Below are 18,521 nucleotides of genomic sequence, written 5' to 3'. Positions count from 1 at the left end.
ATATTGGAGATTTTTTTTTAAACTTTTACTTTTTGACCTTGAAAATTGGGTGAATTTGACCCAAAAACTAACAAGAGAGCTGAAATTGAAAGAAGCTGAGATTTATTTTTTTTTTTTAATAAACACACAAAACAAATGTTGCAAATCAAACTACTGGCCTTCTACATTAACACACAAAAAATGCCTGTCGTGTATCCAACAACAAACTCACAATGAATGCATCCTGGTGGAATCTAACAAATTTCGAAGTAATCAAGACTACACATACAAAGAGCAAGTTCAGGTGTCAGACTTTGAAACTTTTAATTTGGAATATGTTCACATTAGGAGTCAATGAGATACACAAATAGATGCCCGGCTCACAGTCACAAACAAAAGACAACACACCCCACTGAGGCGAAAGGGAAATGCGTGCGAGTGCGCGCGCACATTAACATGGCCAAAGCCGTCGCCGTAACAGTCCAATCTAATCTACCTTTGCAAATCTAAATACAGAGGGAAGAAAATTTCTTTTTTTCAACTTCAATCACAGCAGTGAAGCCTTCAACTATATCGTCAAGTCTTAAAGGCAAGCACACTAACTAAACTTGGACAACATCTGAAGTCTTCCAAGCCAACATATCTGATTATATTAAGCAGCTCATGCTAATAAAACAGAGTTGGCTTTCTGGAACAACAGGTCGCACCGACAAGTGCATCAAAAGCAACGCGCCAGCGGAGTGCTGGCTTCACTGTACATCACCATACATGGAGCGGAAAGCAGGTTAGCCGCCGACCGGCCCTCTACTACTCCCACACGCACACACCATCCACAAGACGACGTGTTTAAAAACATAGCTAACCTCCTACACACACACTCGCTATACTTTCACATAAGGCGTTTACCTAAACACCTGCCCTTCAGTAAAACACATTCACGTGTCCATAAATAAGATACACAAGGAAATAAACAGCAGAATTGTCACATTTTACAACAGACTCCCTCGGCCTTGAAGAAAAAACCAAAGTTATCTTCTTCTGCAAAAGTAAAAAAAAAAAAAAAAAAAAAAAAAAAAAAAAAAAAAAAAAAAAAGAAAAGAAAAAAATGTCACTCCTTCACGGCCGCTCCACACCACGAGTTCATGAAAAGTTAACAGTGAATCATAAATAGTCTCTTTGGGGTGGGGGGGGAAAGGGCTTGTGGTGTGGAAACGGCAACAAATCATCGCTTAACGACCTGTGGTGCATTTCTAAACATAAGTCGCGACCGTCGAGTTATTTGCAGCTCAAGTTGCGATGAGCAAAACATCAGGTGCAGAGTGAAGGTGTGTGTGTGTGTTTGCGTGTTCAAGACCGCCGGGTGCCCACGTCGTCCATCACTGGTGATCATTTCCACCACTGAATGCACACGTGACCATGGAACAGCTCTGAAAATCACAACACCACCAAGGAGGTTACGGGTGGGGAGAGGGTCGGGATCAAAGAATTTTCCCACACTTAAAAATTAACTTGGTAAAAGGTTTGCTTTTTTTTTCTCTCCATAATCCTGAAATTGTCAGTATATTTTTTTTTAATTGATGTTCTAATATGAATCATTCTAGTTTCACATACGGTTTTCCGAGATACGAGATGTTAAGGCGATTTTTTTTTTTGTCTTGAGTTGCAAACAAAAACTGGTGTTAAAAGCAAAAAATTGTGGCAACGTGCTTAAAAAGAAGACAGAATTAAATATTATGTATTTAAACAAAAAACACAATACCTTTAATGCTAACACAATGCAAAACGCCATAGAGAAGCTAATGAATAGCATTAATGTCATAGTAACGTACTTGCATTGTCCAACATTATGATTATTATACGTCATAGTAGTATTGGTTCTGTTGTAGGGCACAAGTTGACACAAATATTCGGCTCAGCGGCTAATAAGTTATATGTTACATACCTATGGTCGTCAATCAATCCGTTTCGTCCTCCGGGTTGGCCACTTTCTGAGTGACGGGCACAACGGCGGTCCCTAACAAGCCCCGCCTCACAATGTAAGGGCACGAGGGCCCAGTGGGGATGTCTGCAAAACCTACAGGATTCAAACAAGGTATTAAAAAAAAAAAATCAGAAAGATGAGTCGAAGAAAAGGGAGGAGGAACGGCCCATTTAATGACGTTCCATCCATCCACCATACTGCCAAATCCAGTTGGCTTCGACAAAGCAATAAAAGTACTGCTGTTGAAGGTTGGTGCCAAGGAACTGTTGATGTGAGCTGAGGAGCTTCATTTAAATTAACAGTAGTGCTTTTACATCAAATAAACTATGTTGAAGTGAGTTAAAGGCGCTGTCTGCCAGTTTCACTCTGGAAAAGGCACTTTTTAAATACAGGATTTAAACAATCAAACTACTTCTCAATTTACAGATCAGGGCTTGTCTTCATTTCTGGTGGTGAGTTTGTCCTAAACCCGCACCCCCCCAGCCTGTATTTTGCCATTTTGTGTTTGTTTTGTAAACAGCGGGACGTTTCTGTAGAAAGACTGTATTTACAACCCTCCAGCCAATCGCAGAGCGGGGGGTGGCGTGTCGCAAACGGGGCCGGGCGAACGTGTCAGCTGCGTGACGTCACTCCCGCGGCAATTTGAAAGCACGCACAGATTTATTTTTTTTTCCACTCACTCACTCACTCACTCACTCACAGAAGCTTACATGTGAATGAGTGAGTAAAAAAATAAAATAAAACAAATATAAAAAATCTGTGCGTGCTTTCAAATTGCCGCGGGAGTGACGTCACCCAGCCGACACGTTCGCCCGGCCCCGTTTGCGACACGCCACCCCTCGCTCTGCGATTGGCTGGAGGGGTGTAAACGCTGTCTTTCCACAAAAAACGTCCCGCTGTTTACAAAACAAACACAAAAGGGCAAAATACAGGCTGGAGGGGTGCGGGTTTAGGACAAACTCACCACTAGAAATGAAGGCAAGCCCTGATCTGTAAATTGAAAAGTAGTTTGATTGTTTAAATCCTGTATTTAAAAAGTGCCTTTTCCAGAGTGAAACTGGCAGACAGCGCCTTTAAAGGAGCTTCATTTGGGCAAAATAGCTTGTAGCATTTCTAGGCAGCCATTAACCTTTTCTGACGGATTTTCGCTATTCACTAAACTTTACGCTACAATTTTAAGTCTTGTTAGAAGAGACAAAATGTGCACAACAACACTACCCGACTCCACCCACCATCTGCAGATTATTAATAGGCAGAAAGTACCTTTCATGACAACTTCCGGGAGACCGTAGGGTTCATACTCGGTGTCGTCAAAAGCGGCGGACAGCTGCGTCCTGTTTCGTCGTATCCGTTCAGCCAGACGCACCGGGTCGGCCGGGATGGGGAAGGAAGTGGAGAAGAGCATTTTGTCGCTCGTCTCTCGTCCCACAGATTGCGCCGCTTGAGCCACGTGGGGGGTAGCGTCGGCTAAGTCTTCTTCCTCCATCTCGGTGTGGGTCTGCGTGTGCACGCAGTGGCGCTCGGTTACCGTCTCAGTGCCAGCGGGGCATCGCTGCCGCTCTGTTTGAGTGCCGACGCTTGTGGCCGAGGAGTTGGTGCTTATTATGCTTAAGCGTTTGGTCGCTGTCCAGCTGCTTGAGTCGCCATCAGACGTTTGTGCCGAATCGTTGCCGATGTGTTCCGGAGCCGTTTGATGTCGGGACACCTTGTGTGGCGTCAAACACGGTCCTGACAGCTGGACTTCCTAAATCACAAGAAAATGTTGCCAATGAAATCACCAGATTTGATTTTGTTTTGATCAGATGCTAACTAGCAAGGTAAATTACACATTTCTATGATAAAATAAGGGATGGGGAAATTTTGGTGCTCATGAAGGGTCATATTAGATTTTTTATTTTTTTTAATTTGGCCAGTGGATGAGGTTTTAAAAATATGTTCAATGTACATACAAAATAGTTAATTCCAATATCTATTTAATTATAATGCTTTTTAAATACTTTTATTTATTGTACTATTTACAATGAACCAATTAATGACATACCGTACATGAATTAAAAAAAAAAAAAGATTCAATGAATATGTAAAATAGTTAATTTTCTCATTTTGTAATCTTATCAATAATGAACCAATCATTTAATAAAATAAATACTAAATAGTTAAACATACAGTATATATATTTCCCTAATTATTCTATTATTTACAATTAACCAATTATTATTATCATTATAAGAACATGAACACATAAGATTTAATTAACCAATTTGGGTACAAAGAGCTAAAAACAGTCTTGATAAATGCTCGGATGAATTACAATTATTGAATTCCTAAAACAAACATTTGAATGATGTGAATAATTTCATTTTTATATATAGCATTTTATTTCAGCTGTTATTTACTACGAGTTAGAAACCATTTTTGTCAAATAGGAATTGGAACATTTCAACTGTGTACGTTTTCCCTGCGATTCATAAAGACCTGGATTATAATCAAGTCTTTTGAAGCTTGGGAATTTACAGGCCTGTAAATTATTTTAACAGGTAAAAAACCTTCAAATCATCACCCCAGGTAATTTTTAACGAGGAGGAGTCTTGGCATGTGGAAGGAGCCGGCGTGTTTGCGTGTAAGTGATAAGCGAAGAATCTTACCGTGTTCATGTCAGACGAGTGCTGGTGGACGTTGATCTCTGGCATATTGTTCTGCTGCATGCTTCAAGTATAAACACAAATTCACTTTATTTAAAAAGCTGACAAACAAAAATCCATAAGCAATTTAAACACTCATAGGTAACAATTAAGTACACTAATGGCAGTTCAGTTTTGAGTTGAGTCTGAGTTGTATTAATTTACCAAAATTTTTGAGATACCAAACTTTTTTTTATTGAATTATTTTATGTAGCATACTTAAAGAAGTACAATGCTACCTTGACTTTTGTTTCATGAATCCAGTTCCAGCCCCCAAAACACGAACAATTAAAAAATACAAGGGGTGTGGTTTAGCAAGTGAAATCAGGAGCTGGAGTCTCCTTGTGAGGGGTTCTCATTTTGCATTTGTGTTCAACCCGTGCAATGAATGGCTGAAAGTGCGTCATATCTGTGACTCGCCTTGCCCACATTTCAGGACCCTTGACAGATTATGAGTAAAATAAACTCTATAAAAAAAAATGCTCCATTATTACCCCCCCACCCCCCCTTGTTTCACTTTAGTGGCGGCGTATCAGTTGTACCTGGTGGCGAGCATGCGACCTTGCAGTCTGTTGGTGGCGCAAGAGAGCAACACCTCATCCTCTCTGATGACCAGGGCTGCGCTCTGGTCCTTAGCGCCGTGCTGCGCTTGGCTGGGGAGGACCTGATCCAGCGCGGAGGAGGGTTGAGAAGCCAATCTCCAGATGGCCAACTCCCCAGCTTGCTGCTGGGACACCTCAGTGAGCTTCTGTAAGTCCCTCTGCAGCGCCACCACCTGGACAGGGAGGGAAGAACACTGCATTCAATGGACACTTCCTTTTTGTCGATTCCAAATCAATGTATGTGACTTCGTACGGAACCGCGGGCATTTGCGAAAGTTCAGACAAGAATATCCTTAACTTGTCATGAGTGGAGTATCTAGACAGTATTGTGGTCTCAATAAAAAAAAACAAAAAAAAACAAATCTAAAGTCTGGAGTTCTATTATTTAGAAAAGAATAAAATACATTTCTTTCAGCCTTCATGCACAGGATGATTTAAAAACACAGCATGTACAGGTTAAAAATAAAGGGCAGAAGCAAAGTTTATGAAATAACTTATTTAAATTTGTAAATGACTTTTTTTTTTCATTAAGTTCTAAAAGATGTTTGAAGTTCAACAATATGCAGAAATTTAAAAAGTAACCCTCAAGCTATGGACATGTACCTGTGTCTGCAGGTAGTTGATGATCTCATCATGACTTCGTCCCATCTCTGAGGTAACGTAATATGACACACCAGGCGTGGTCGACAGGACGTCACATCCCGAGCTTTGCTTTGGTAGCAGGTTGCTTGTGTCCGAAAGGATACAAGTCTCCGAGCTTTGTTTGACAACTTGATCCTCATGCTGGCGAGCGAGTGGGGGCACATCAGCCAATGCTTGTCCTTTATCTGGACCGCACACAGCCTCAATGTTTACTACAGCACAGCCATTGATGCTTTCAGTCCAATCAGAGCCTTCGAAGTCACGTGGCTGAATCAAGACATTGTCTGCCTCGTTGGGACTTGAAGTGACAGGAAAATGTGTTTCATGATTTGATTGCGGCTCGAAGGAACTCGCCGCATCCCCCATTTGGCCTTCATTCTCCCCCTTCGAAATTTTGTCCTTTTTATTTCTCGCTCCCTCGCTCTCTCCTGTTGTCTCATGCTTGAGCGTATCCAGCTCTTGGACACAGCGTCGCAGTTCTTCTCCCTGGCTGAGGAGGGCGCCATCCTTCTCCTGCAGCTCAGCGAGAAGTCCTGAGATGTACTGGCTCTGCTTCTCAAAACCCGCAGACAGCTGCTTCGTCTGACTGGTCAACTGAGAGGAGGAAGATTAATAACGTGTGAATAAGAAAAAAAAAGGACGCAGCATAAATAAAACAGGTGGCAAAAGTACTCACACTCTGGGGTTTTATAATAATACGTGTGTAAAAAAATGTATATATACTGTTGAAAGAAGAACTGATGCAAACCCTGTACTTCAGTTCAACAAAAAAGTACTGGTAAAATGACTTTTTTGTGAATTAGCTTATATAGCCATTTTGATAACTAAATAAAACTTGTAGGGAATAAAAGTATACAAGTACAGAGAATATACAAAGTCTACACACCCCTGTTCCAAATGTCATGAGACAAACATAAACAACTGAAATTAAGGGAATTATGAACAGTTAAAAAATATTGACAATGTTAGCACAAAACATCCAGGTGTCTGCTAGATAGAAAAAAAAATGCCAGGAGAAAGACAAATGTGAGTCACATTAAATGGTTGCAGCTGACCACTTAAGTTGTTGTATGTCATATTTGCAAACACTTTCCTTTACCTGGTTTTGAAGGGCAGCCAGTTTAATTTGGAGCAGGTTAGCACGTTCCGTCTCCTGTGCATTTTCTCCTCTCAGTCGTTCGAATTCTTTGGTGAGGTCGGAGGACACAGACTCGTCCTTGTGGAGATCACAGACCATTGGCACCGTTTGTCCCTTCTGCGACCGCTGTAAGTGTTTCCGGGAGACCAGCGTGTTGAGCTGATTGGTCGATTGGCAGAAGTGGGCGTACTGCTCTGGTGATGGCACTCTGTTATCCGAGACGGCGAGGTTGGAGTTGAGTGTGTCACTGTGGAGTGTCAGGTACGTCAGTGGGCTGTTGGCTACCATTTTCTCATCACGTATCGAATCTTCACCTCTCACGTTCTTTAGTTCCGAAATTTGAGTTGCAAGTTCTTCCAGTCTTAGGCTCAGTTCTCTTTTTCCTTCTCTCTCAGCGGTGGCGATTTGCGCCAGCTCCTCTTTCTCTCTCTCCCTCCCTTCACGTTCCAAAGCCAGTTGGACTTTTACATCCCCAAGCTGCTGTTTCAGCTTCAAGTTAAGCTGCATCATTTCCATCTCCCGGTCTTCTTGCGCCTGCTTCGTCCCGTCCTGCTCCTCCTCTCTTTCCTCCAAAGCTGCCAGCGCCTTCCTCAACCTGTCGTTCTCGCTCATCTCCTTCTCCAACTGAGACTTCCATTTCGTGTCCTGCTCCGCTCGCTCCGCTCCCTGGCTGGCATGCTTACGGCTCAGCTGTTTCAGACGCGTCCTGGCCTCCACTTCGGCACGCCGCTGGACTTCCAGGTCGTCCAGTCGCTTCTGGAGTTCCTCGCGCACGTCGCGCAGCTCCGAATGCAACGAGGCGTTCTCTCTCTGGAGGTCGTCGGTGCGTATCGTCTGCTCAGACTTCAAACTATCGAGAATTACTATGTCGCTCTCCCCGTCAGCGGGGGGGTTGTTCGATGGAGAGGACTCCTTCTCCTCATAGTTTATTCCTCGGTGTGAACACTCCGTGTCCGCAGCGATGTGCTCAGAATCGATGCCTTCGCCGGGCTCTCTGTCAGGCGGGTAAGATACGGAAATCTCTGCCCTTTCCTGGACCCCGTCCTCTTGTTTTAGCCCCCTCAGCTCAGCTCGAGGGGCGGAAGGCCTTTTGGTGTACGTAGAGGAGCGAGTGTGATGAGAGGAGGGTTGAGACGGGAAGCTCTGCCCAACAGGGCAAGCCGGGACAAGTGGTGTGCAATCTGGCAAAGGCGCAGCTTTTTCTTCGAAAATAGAAAACAAAACATAACACAGAAGTGATAAATAAAACTACAGTTCGAATAAAAATTAGTAAGAACATTGAATGAAAAAAATTGAGCCACTGTGTATATAAAATTGATATTGTATTTTAGTCATTTGCTATTCTGATAGATTGATTTCATTGCAAATGAATAATTCTCTCCTTTTTTAATCTAATATTTTTGTGAAATATATTCACTATTTAACTTGCCATTACTCTTATATATATTTTTTTTATTTAAATGGAATAAAAATACATTAAAGATTTTTAGATTTAAAAGGTAGAAACAAATGATCTTCTCCCCCTAGTTGTCAAACATGCAGTACATTTTTTGGGGGGGCTTCCACTGTATTATTGACCAGCAGGTGGCAGAATTGATTTTTTTCTCTCCTGTCTGTAGGACCATAACATAGCACATCATACATCTATTAACTGATGAAAGTAAAATCCCTTGGGTTCCTGCTAACAGTAAAATCCTACGAATTGTATATTTTACTTGGTGCACCTTGCAGTTCTTTGAGAAGACGAAGGGCATCCGCTCGCTCCTCTGCCAGTCTGCTCGCTTCGTCCTCCAGCGTTCGCTCTCTCTTCTTGCTCTGCTCCAGACTGACTGCCACGCCCTCCGCATCAAGCGTCACCTCCTAACGGCAAATACAAACAAAGGGAATGAAAGCCTGTTAGCGACTACGTTGCGCTCTAGTTTCTCCCGTGATGGCCATTTCAAAACATCTTTGGAGTGCATAATGCCTCATACTCATCATCACGCAACTAAGTGTGTATTATGTCCTCAGAGCTGAATGCACTCAAGCTACAGAATTTGTGGTATGACAACCTTTTTTAGATTCGCATGGTTGAATTTCGAACACAACTCTTGGACCTGAATGTTCATCTATACCAAATATGGAATTGCAAAACACTATTTTAATTTTACACCCGTTTGTATTTACTCTGAGTAATTTGAAGATGTTTAACACATGACAACCAGCAAATTGACAATAAAATTCACCCAAATCTGTTAACTGTGGACAAGTCATTATCAAATGTTATCGTAAATGTATTGCAAATATAACACATAATTGCCCAACTATTATTTATTTAATATGCACTTAATGCATCCCCTGGATGCACGAGTGGTACATTAAGACGGTGTTTAAAAATTTACAAAGTTCTCGCTGTCCAGTTAATGCATAATTGATGTGTGCAGAGCAGCTTGGATGTGCATTATTGTCTTTTACCTTCAGTTTTGCTTGTATTTGGTTCTCTGTTTTCTGACTCTCCTGCAGCTGTCCTTCTGTGAATTTGACTTTCTCCTTTAAAGACTCCAACTCTTTCTCCAACGTTTGCTTCTGCTGAGACAGCTGAGATCGGCGAAATTAGGCATTAGGTACTTGAATACAAACAACAAAGTAGAAGTGGTGAACACAATGAGTTAAAGAGAGAACAATAATGAATGGCTGTTGTAGATGAGAATGAGGAGGGCAGGTGCAGGAACAAAAGCAAGAGACCAATCAGAGATCAGAGACTGGAACTGAATGCAACAAAATTGAAAAAGCAGTTTAGTAGAGAAAACATTCAAACAAAGCCAATTGTGGTATGATTGTGTCAAACACATTCAATATTTTATGTGCATGTTATTGTCAGTAGCGACTTGAAATCAACAATAATATTTAGCCAGGATTAATCATGACATTTTTTTAAAGTAATGCAAGAAATGTGTTTATTTCCTGCCTGCCTCCAAAATGTTTATTTTCACGAAAAAGAAAAACAAAACAAAACAAAACAAAACAAAACATAAAACTAAAAAAAAATGATTAGTTATGAGTGAAACCACATCCATGCCCCCATAAGTTATAACGGCAACAATAAAAATATCCAATTCATTTCCTTTAAGATTCTTTTGATCCACAGGCTCACCTGCACCCTGACACTGATGTTAGTTTTACCTGCACTTAATATTCCTTTATCGTTGCTGTAAGGCGGAATCCTCACTTCTCCAAAACCGGCATCTTGCTTGAGCAACCAAATATCAAATATCATTCAGTTCAAGTTATTATTATATTATTAGTATTTTATATTGCTATAATATACATCATAACATCAAAACCGCCCCAAAATCCTGTTAAACTTCAATTGCTTACTTCATAGGCTGAAATATAGATTCATTATTTACGTTATTGAGTGAAATTATAGAAATGCTCGCTATTGATGGATGGATGTCTAAAAAACATCCAAACTTTCAATCTTGAGGCAACATGATGCGGCACAGCTCCCGCAAAGTGAAGGAAGAGACAGAATTTTATAACACTTCTCAGACAGTCGAAGAGAGTTCATATATTTGTTGCCAGTCAAGCTACTTTCTTCAACACTTTAAATTGGGGTCAAACTGCAAAAATGGCGGAAAACAGCAGCATTGATTTTGAATTTCCCCATACCAGGCCATATGCGGTTTACGCCTGACAGTAACTATATACATGAGTTAAAAACAAAAATAACAGCACTGTTCATGCAGGATCATTTTCCATGTCCTGGCATGCCTTCACACCTCTAACTGAGAACGACAATGAGTTATGGTTTGATGTCACACAATGCTTTTCTGTGCCTTGACTTTACCTTTTGTCGCTCAACTTTGCCACTGGGGAGAAGAAACCGCGAGAAGAGGAAAAGGAGCAGTGATTAGAGGAGGTGGAAGGAAAACAGAGAAAACGAGAGCGAGCAAAAGTGAAAAGAGCGCGAGGACAAAGGAAAGACGCAGGCATGGGTGACGACACAAGATAAGATTTATTGACCTTTGGCACAGATAAGCGAGGAGCCGTGAAAGGGCACGAATGTGGCGGAAGATAAGCAGAAAACAGCAGCAGCAGGAGGCTATCGGCTGTCGAAAGAGGAACATTTGTGTTTGGGGCGTTATAGCGTTTGTGGAGGCCAAACTGGACTCACCTTGTCAGCTTGGGCCTGCAGGGCATTGTGAAGCGTCCTGGCCTGCTGCAGCTCTTGGTTGACCCTATTTATTTCCTGTTGATGCCCCCTCTCCATGTACTGCTTCTCTTTCTGAAGCTCCAGCAGGTCCTAAATGCACACAAACAACAATATTAGTATTCTACAATATTATACATCACAAGAACAGACTGTAAAGAAAAAAATAAATAGAATGTTATGTGGTGCTTCTTTTCATATTTAGATGTATGCAACTCTCACAATTTTTTTTCCAACACTTTTTGTTTTGAGCTGCAGTGACGCAATGAGACCTCCAGTATGTCCCCTTACCCTCTGATGCTGCTTGTCCAGCTCCTTAGTGCGCTGTTGGTGCTGCAGTCGGCTGCTCTCAGCATTCTGCCGCTGACACTTGAGCTCCTCTTGAAGCTGCTTGAGCCTCTGCTCGGCACCCGACGCCTGCAAGGGACACAAAGTACCCATCCGATCATTTTCTGTCATGCTGGAGTCTAGCAGCGACTTGCTGCAGAGTCAAACAAAGACTAAATTTTACAATGGTTCTCTATAGAATATTGCGAAATAAGCAAACAAAGATATGAAGAACGGGATGTGTTGTGTTAACCACAGCTTATTCAGACATCCCCTTTGGATTGTTTTACAACCGCTAGTGGGACAAAGGGGATGTTTTTACCAAAAAAATGTTTTTAAAGCTTGGGACAATAGCACAGAGGGAAAAAAAATCCAGAGCTTTTTCTATACTCTATATTCAGAGGGAACCGAATGGACTCAACAAATGAAAAGACGACGAGTGGATAACAAACTAAATGGAGAAGTTGTGTTCATAGTGTATGTGTTATTACCCGTTCGCTCTCCTGACTGATCCGTGTGGTCGCCACGCTAAGTTCATTGTGCGCTCTCTGCAGGCTGAGCTCCGTGGCGGCCATCTTCTTCTTGCTCTGCGTCACTTCGTCCTGTAGTGACTTCAGCGTTTCCGTCTTCACGCTCAGCTCTTCCTCCAGAGACGCCGCATGACGCCGCATTTGTGACAAAGACGCTGGAGGACAGAACAGAGACACTGATTATGGACGTAAATTACTCGTGTTTGTTGCTGTACTGACTTAAATAGTTCTCACTTCATTGCAAAGATAAAACAAACACAAAAACACACACACACACGCACATACACACCCACATCCACAAAAGATCTAGTGGCAAATAGTGCAAACAGTTCAACAGCCTGCAAATTTGTGTGTTGGGCTTGTAAAGCAGTTATTCCGTCCTCATCGTGTTTTGTCCCATGTACACAGAATAGTTCTTTGTTACAACCTCTGTGGTCATTTAATCATTCAGGTGTAACAGTAGCGCAACATTCCTGGCATGACGTGGAATGAGGGGCTGTTCCTGACCTGAGAAAACATGCAGTAGGTTTTATCTTACCTGTATCTTGCTGGGAACATAATAAACACACACAAACACACCTTAGGTAAACACTGAAACAGCACTTTAGTGTGCAGACTCTACGATGTAAATGTCTGTGGAAAGATTATGATTCCTACATAATATACAATGGAAGTGTTGCAGATAAAATTTCAAGTCAACTGTTCTGTAACCTCGCAATTAAAAATCCCACTATTAATGTTTTTATAATTCTCCCTTATCCTTTTATTTATTGTTGATAGTTATTGATTATTCTTATTAATATTGTGTTTGTTATTCTTACTGCCATTATCTTCATATTATCTTATTTCATTATTTTTATTTTATTTAATATGGCATGTTATTTTCTTTATGCTTAATGTCTGATCCTTTTTCTCCATCACTTTACCTTCTGTATATTACATATTTGTTTGAAACTAAAAATCTGGTGTGTTTTTTTCCCGGTCTTACATTAGTGTTGTGATTTCCTTCGTTATGATTACTGCTTTATTATCTCTCTTTCGAACACAATATTTTTGTTTGTTGATTGTGCTTTGTTTTTGGGTGTGTCTTGTTGCGGTTTTTGTTTTCTGTTAAGATGGGACTTTTTATTGAGACTCAGCCTGCACATATCAGAGAATCCTACAAACGGCTGTTTACACAGAATTGTACAAGGCAGTCCAGCCCATTTATGTAGTGTTTACTAATAATCTTTGTGGTTTTTGTTGGAGAAAAAAAAATCCCACACTTGCAAAAAAAAACAAAACAAAAAAAACCTTGAAAATGTCCAAAGTTGTCTTTGCAAGCACTCACTGTCGGTTTGTGTGCTGAGGTCTTTCTCCCTCTCAGGCGCCTCTCGCTTTGACTGGCGGTCAGCAGCGGGCGTCTGGGGAGAAGACGGAGATGCTCTCCTGGCCGCAGGACTGGGGTCATTCCGCTCCCACGGAAACACAGCCAAGGGAGTGGCGAAAGAGTCCGATTGGTCGGACGGGTGGCCGTGGGGCGTGGTCTTGAGTTGCCGCGGCGACGAGGCCGATGGAGCGTCAGGGAACTGCAGCCGCAGCTGGAACACAGATTAGTAAAACAAACATTTTCCAGCCAAAGTAATTAAAATAAACATTGATGACGTTATAAGCAGTAAAGCAACATAATATTATAAGTCAATGGTACTGTAAATCATGTTCGTACTTACTCGGATGGGCGGAGAGTTCTGCGATTCCTCATTCTGCGCCGTTCTCTCATCCTTTCGGCTCCCTGAAAGACAAAAACACAGCATTGGAAAAGAGCCGGGTTCAGAACGAATTGAGTCGCTCAAGCAGAAGAGGAATAAAGACAGTGAAGTGATCTCAGGACAGAAAAGGAAAGACATCTCAGTCCATGGGGAGAAGGCAGCTGGGGAAAAAGGGGAGCTCTGGGATTTCATTTATAACTTCTCATCTCACATTACAAGAGCGGCCTCACAAAAAGAGATTTTTTTTTTTGGCATTGTTAACTCATTCAAACCCCAAAATGTGTAAACACATTATTTATTTTTTTAATTTTTATTTTTTTAAATACTTCGTACTCCACTCCCAAAAACGTATTTACACGTTTTAGTTTTTTAATTATGCAAGAACATACAGAAAGCTTTGATGCGGCTTCTGACATGAAGAGGTCACTTAAAGGAATAGTAGTTATTACAAAAAATGGCCATCCGGTGGCAGCAGAGTATAAGAGATCAGCCAGTGTCATGTTGCAACAAGCTCTTCTTGCCAGTGTTTTCAACAGGTTTGTGAATAATGATGAAACTTAGCTATATTCTAATGTTAATTGTTGCAAAACGGAAAAAGATATAAGCACACTTTTTCTTCCTGATGAAAGAAGAGAGTCTAATCTTTCCTTTGGTAGGGTCCATGTTTTTATAGCAATAGAACCCAATATTCTGGGGGGCTTTCAAAATCAGTCAAAATCCAGTAATACAGCAGGCAGCTAAGAGGCTTGCTTCAGTGAAAATGGTTCCCAGTGAATTGAGTTAAGTATGGGTTTAACATTAAAGGGTGGTTCTTATGTACCAAGCTGGCTCTACATAAAGTAATATAGTGAGAAGTTAGCAAATTAGGCAATCAAGCCTTCAAAACTGCTTTGGCACATGAAATCATCTGATGAATTCAAATCAAGGCAGAATATCCTAAGATTGCCATAACGAGCACTGAATTCCTGGCTTCCATTTCCGCCATCTTTGTGAATGAAGTGAGATTTTCTGCAAGAACAGAGACCAATACTTCGGGTGTCATCATCTCCAATTACCCCAACATGGGGCTGGCTTGTTAAAATGAACCCAGTCTGTATCTTAAAAAATGTTGTGGAAGCCTGAATCACAAGGACTTAGGATGAGTTTCAGTATTTTACCGTGATGTTCCCACGGCGAGCTTGTACTCCAGCAAGGTGTGGAGAAAAGAGTGTTATCTGCAGACCTGCTGCCATTCTGCACCTTCTCCAGTTCTGCCTCCAGTCTGCAAAGAGCGGGCAAGATTGTCAGTGAACCCGGCTGTCGTCATGTCACCTCTTTAACGTGATCCGCTTGCGTTTGTACCTTTTCATCTCTTGGGTGAGTTTGTTGTTGAGGGTCCGGGCGGCATCAAGCTGACCCTCCAACGAGCAGACTTGGGCCTGCTTGGTCTGCAGCTCCTGGCTGAGGCGCTGACCGCCATTCACTGCCACCTGGGCCTCCTCCCGGACGCTCTGGAGCTCCCTGCGCACCGCGTGGAGCTCCCCACGCACCTCCTCGTACTAAAAGAGACCAGAAGAAATGATGAACTGTGAGATAGTGTGATAAGATTATGCACATTCTTTTGAAAATGGAGAACCCCTGCACATTTTTTTTTTTTAATAGATATGTGCCCTTGTGAGTTTTCAAGATCAAGCCAGTGTATTCTGGCGCTCAGACTTTGGACATTTAACACTTAAAGTAAAACAAAGTCTCTCAGCGATTAATAGAGCATTAAAATAATTTTGATAAATGATAATATAATAGTTGTTGTTTATTTGAACAATTGTTGCACCTCTAATTTCAAATTTGGTCAATTTTATCTCTATTTGAGTGATTCTTTCATGCACAACTAGAGGGAGCCCTCATACACACACTTTTGACAATCGCTGTTCGGGTTGGCTGTGTAAAACTAAAAAATGTCATCTTGTACCTTGATAGTTTGTTTGTCATGGCTAATGTGGATGTTGTCCAGTTGCAGCTGCTTCTGCTTGTTCTCTCTGGACAGACGCTCGTGGTGGACCTGCAGCTCCTTCACCTTCTGCAGAACCCGTCCCGACAGGCCCGCTGTCCAGTCCTCCTCGGCCCAGCTCATCGCTCTTTAGGCCTGACAAAAGAATAATACTTTCTAACTTTGTGTATATGCACAACTGTTTAGTCCAGAGGAACCACATAATCTATTGCACAACCCCATTTTGAGAACCACTAGCTTAGTTCACGGTAGGGTAGTCCCTCCCTCACAAGCACCAGGAATTAGCCAGTCCCTAGTCCTGCCAGTCAGCTGTTGGAATTGAAGAAAGCGTGTGACACAGAAGCAGGGAGTGCACGCCCGTTGAATAAAGACACTCATGGTTGCATGTGACTCATGACAACGAATTAGTCCCACTCTGCTTCCCAACATGTGTGTTATGTTGTTATGGAATTGATCGTCAAGGAAGACGCTGCGGGGTTGTCATCTTTGGGCCAGCTGTGACTCAATGTTTCAAAACACATGAGGCACTTGGGGGTTGAAAATAAAATACACTTTTGAACGTGTTTGACATTTTAGAACGTTGGCTGATCATGGAATGACATTCATACGCGTGCAAACAACACGGTTTATAAAAAAAAAAAAAGCGAAAGCAGGAATGAAGAAATGCTTGATTTAAAAATGACAGAGTGACTAAACCTGTTAAGGGAATCATTGTCAACACAGTTTTAAAGACCTTCAGCCTCGGGGAGAATGCACACAAGACTCTGGAAGGACGGCAATGACGATAAAAACCTTCATTTGATACAGTCAGGAACAATGCAGCTGATAATTAATTTCAGATAGCACCACCTTTGTTTTTAAATCCTCCAGAGGAGATTTTGGTGCACAGGGCACGAGAAAAGCAGCCATTAAACTGGGATTGAGGAGGGTAGGGATTCTCCCGTAGTTCCTGAGCATCTCTTCCGACAATTTGCAATATCTTTTTGGCAACAGCGGGACTCAAACTCAGACCCTCAGCTTCTTATGCCCAACAGATGGACTTCCAAATCTGCATTTTGTCTGTTTGGAATGGAAGGATAATGGGCAATCACATTAAAAAAGGTCTGAAACAAGAACTGTACTTCCTTTCATGCCACACTTCCTTGATTCTTTCCTTTTTGCACTCACCTTCTTCCATTCATTTTATACTTGTACTATCCTTCACGTCAACCTTCCTTCTCCCTTTCAAATAACCCTCCTCGGCTCCTACTTTTCTTGTTTTTAGTTTTTGTTCTTTGAGCTGCCCTTAGCTTTCTTACCATCCTTTCTTTCTTTCCTTCATCTTTTCTCACATCTTTCTTAGCTATATTCGTTCTTCCTTCTTTTCACAACATTCTTCCAAGTTCCACCCATCAGGACTTACTTCCTACCTTCCTTCCTTTCATACAGCCCTCCTCCCACGATTCGATAAGTTAATTTAAGAAGTGTGTACCGACTTTGTCCCACCCTCTATACTGAGTGTGTTGTGTCTGTGTATGTAAAGGGAGTAGGCTAAGATGAGCAGCTGGACATTGATTTTTTTTTTTTTTTTTTTTTTTAACTCATTATGAGCTTCGGTCAGCGACAGCCTGGGTGGGAAAAAACAAACAAACCGAGTGAAGGGCCATTCGTTATCGAAGTGTGAAGATTATGTTGACATTACATGATATGACAAACCACTAGTAATGTGTCAATTAAGTGACAATGTCCAACGAGCTGCCGTACGCGAAAATCTGAAAAACACACACATAAAAGAAGCCGACTTAATACTTACCATCCACTTTTCTTTACTGGGAGTTGACAAAAGGGCGCCAACCGGCAGCTTCACACCTCGTCGTGTTACGGTGAAGAAAAGAAACTCCTTGTTTTCAAGTCCAAAATGAAGGTTAATAACGTCCGTTTGTGGTCGTCTGGTATTATTGTTTCCCCTCACAAGATAACAGATAGGTAACAGATGGATGCGTCGCGTGCAGCTGACAAGCCGACGAGGGAGCCAGAGAGGTTGTGTGGCACGAGGCGGGGCGGAGCTTAGTGACGTAGAAGGAAAGTCCTTTTTTGGGGAGGTCCTCACTGTTCACGTACAAGTTCGGGCGGCCTCTAGTGGACAGATGCTTAAGTGTTGCGTGACTGAAGTGTCAACAGGTGTGAGACCGGACTGGATGAGTTTTGAGTGACTGAACTCAGTGTCCTCTTTTAGCGGTATAATTAACATTTACATGCTTTTCCACTCGCTGGCAAAATGTACAATTAACATATGAACCCACCCGTTGCCATTCATACAACTGAGGAGTATATATGCTACCTTGTATGTTTTTGGCCAAGATGATTCTCATGCACATATAAGTCACCTTGAGCATAAATTATTTCAGCACTTTTTTGTGACATTTTTGTTTTGTGGTGTTGGGTGCCATGAGTTTTTGCTAATGTGGCTCAAAAAGTGCTGGGAATTTAAACACTAGCCAAGGGGGTAGCAATAGTAAATATAGGTTTAGATAGACTGTCACTAATAGAAACATTTAATTGAAAACATCTCATGGGGCCCTTTTCCATTTTGTATGAATTCTAATGTCAGAGCAGCAGTCATATGGGCACCACAGATCACAAATGCACCTGTCCTTCCTGTGCTGTAACACTGACCCACAAACCTAGCTGCATCAACCTGCTGCCCTTTATCCCGGATTAACATGCATGCCCTA

The 18,521-nt window shown here is 41.9% G+C and overlaps 1 protein-coding gene across 4 annotated transcripts; it reads right to left on the bottom strand.

Annotated features, from left to right (window-relative positions):
- Positions 1-286: 286 nt before the first annotated feature.
- LOC144026079 (uncharacterized) lies at positions 287-17,837 on the bottom strand. 4 transcript variants are annotated; one of them, XM_077532595.1, is made up of 18 exons: positions 17,600-17,837; positions 15,769-15,942; positions 15,162-15,358; positions 14,978-15,081; positions 13,782-13,843; positions 13,403-13,652; positions 12,034-12,227; positions 11,507-11,632; positions 11,180-11,308; positions 9,478-9,600; positions 8,748-8,883; positions 6,985-8,225; positions 5,847-6,479; positions 5,184-5,416; positions 4,606-4,666; positions 3,224-3,704; positions 1,922-2,053; positions 287-1,406 (listed from the first exon to the last, which is right to left on the bottom strand). In XM_077532595.1, exons 2-17 carry the CDS (start codon positions 15,928-15,930, stop codon positions 1,935-1,937), a joined length of 4,251 nt encoding a protein of 1,416 aa, XP_077388721.1. In that variant the 5' UTR covers positions 15,931-15,942; positions 17,600-17,837; the 3' UTR covers positions 287-1,406; positions 1,922-1,934. The 4 variants fall into 4 exon arrangements, with proteins under 4 accessions (XP_077388721.1, XP_077388723.1, XP_077388722.1 ...); XM_077532597.1 differs by lacking the exon at positions 17,600-17,837 and adding an exon at positions 17,217-17,235; XM_077532596.1 differs by lacking the exon at positions 17,600-17,837 and adding an exon at positions 16,975-17,088.
- Between the last annotated feature and the right edge of the window lie 684 nt (positions 17,838-18,521).

The sequence above is a fragment of the Festucalex cinctus genome, chromosome 9 (genome assembly GCF_051991245.1).
Source record: "Festucalex cinctus isolate MCC-2025b chromosome 9, RoL_Fcin_1.0, whole genome shotgun sequence".
NCBI lineage: Eukaryota > Metazoa > Chordata > Actinopteri > Syngnathiformes > Syngnathidae > Festucalex > Festucalex cinctus.
This window is presented reverse-complemented; position numbering and strand designations above follow the sequence as displayed.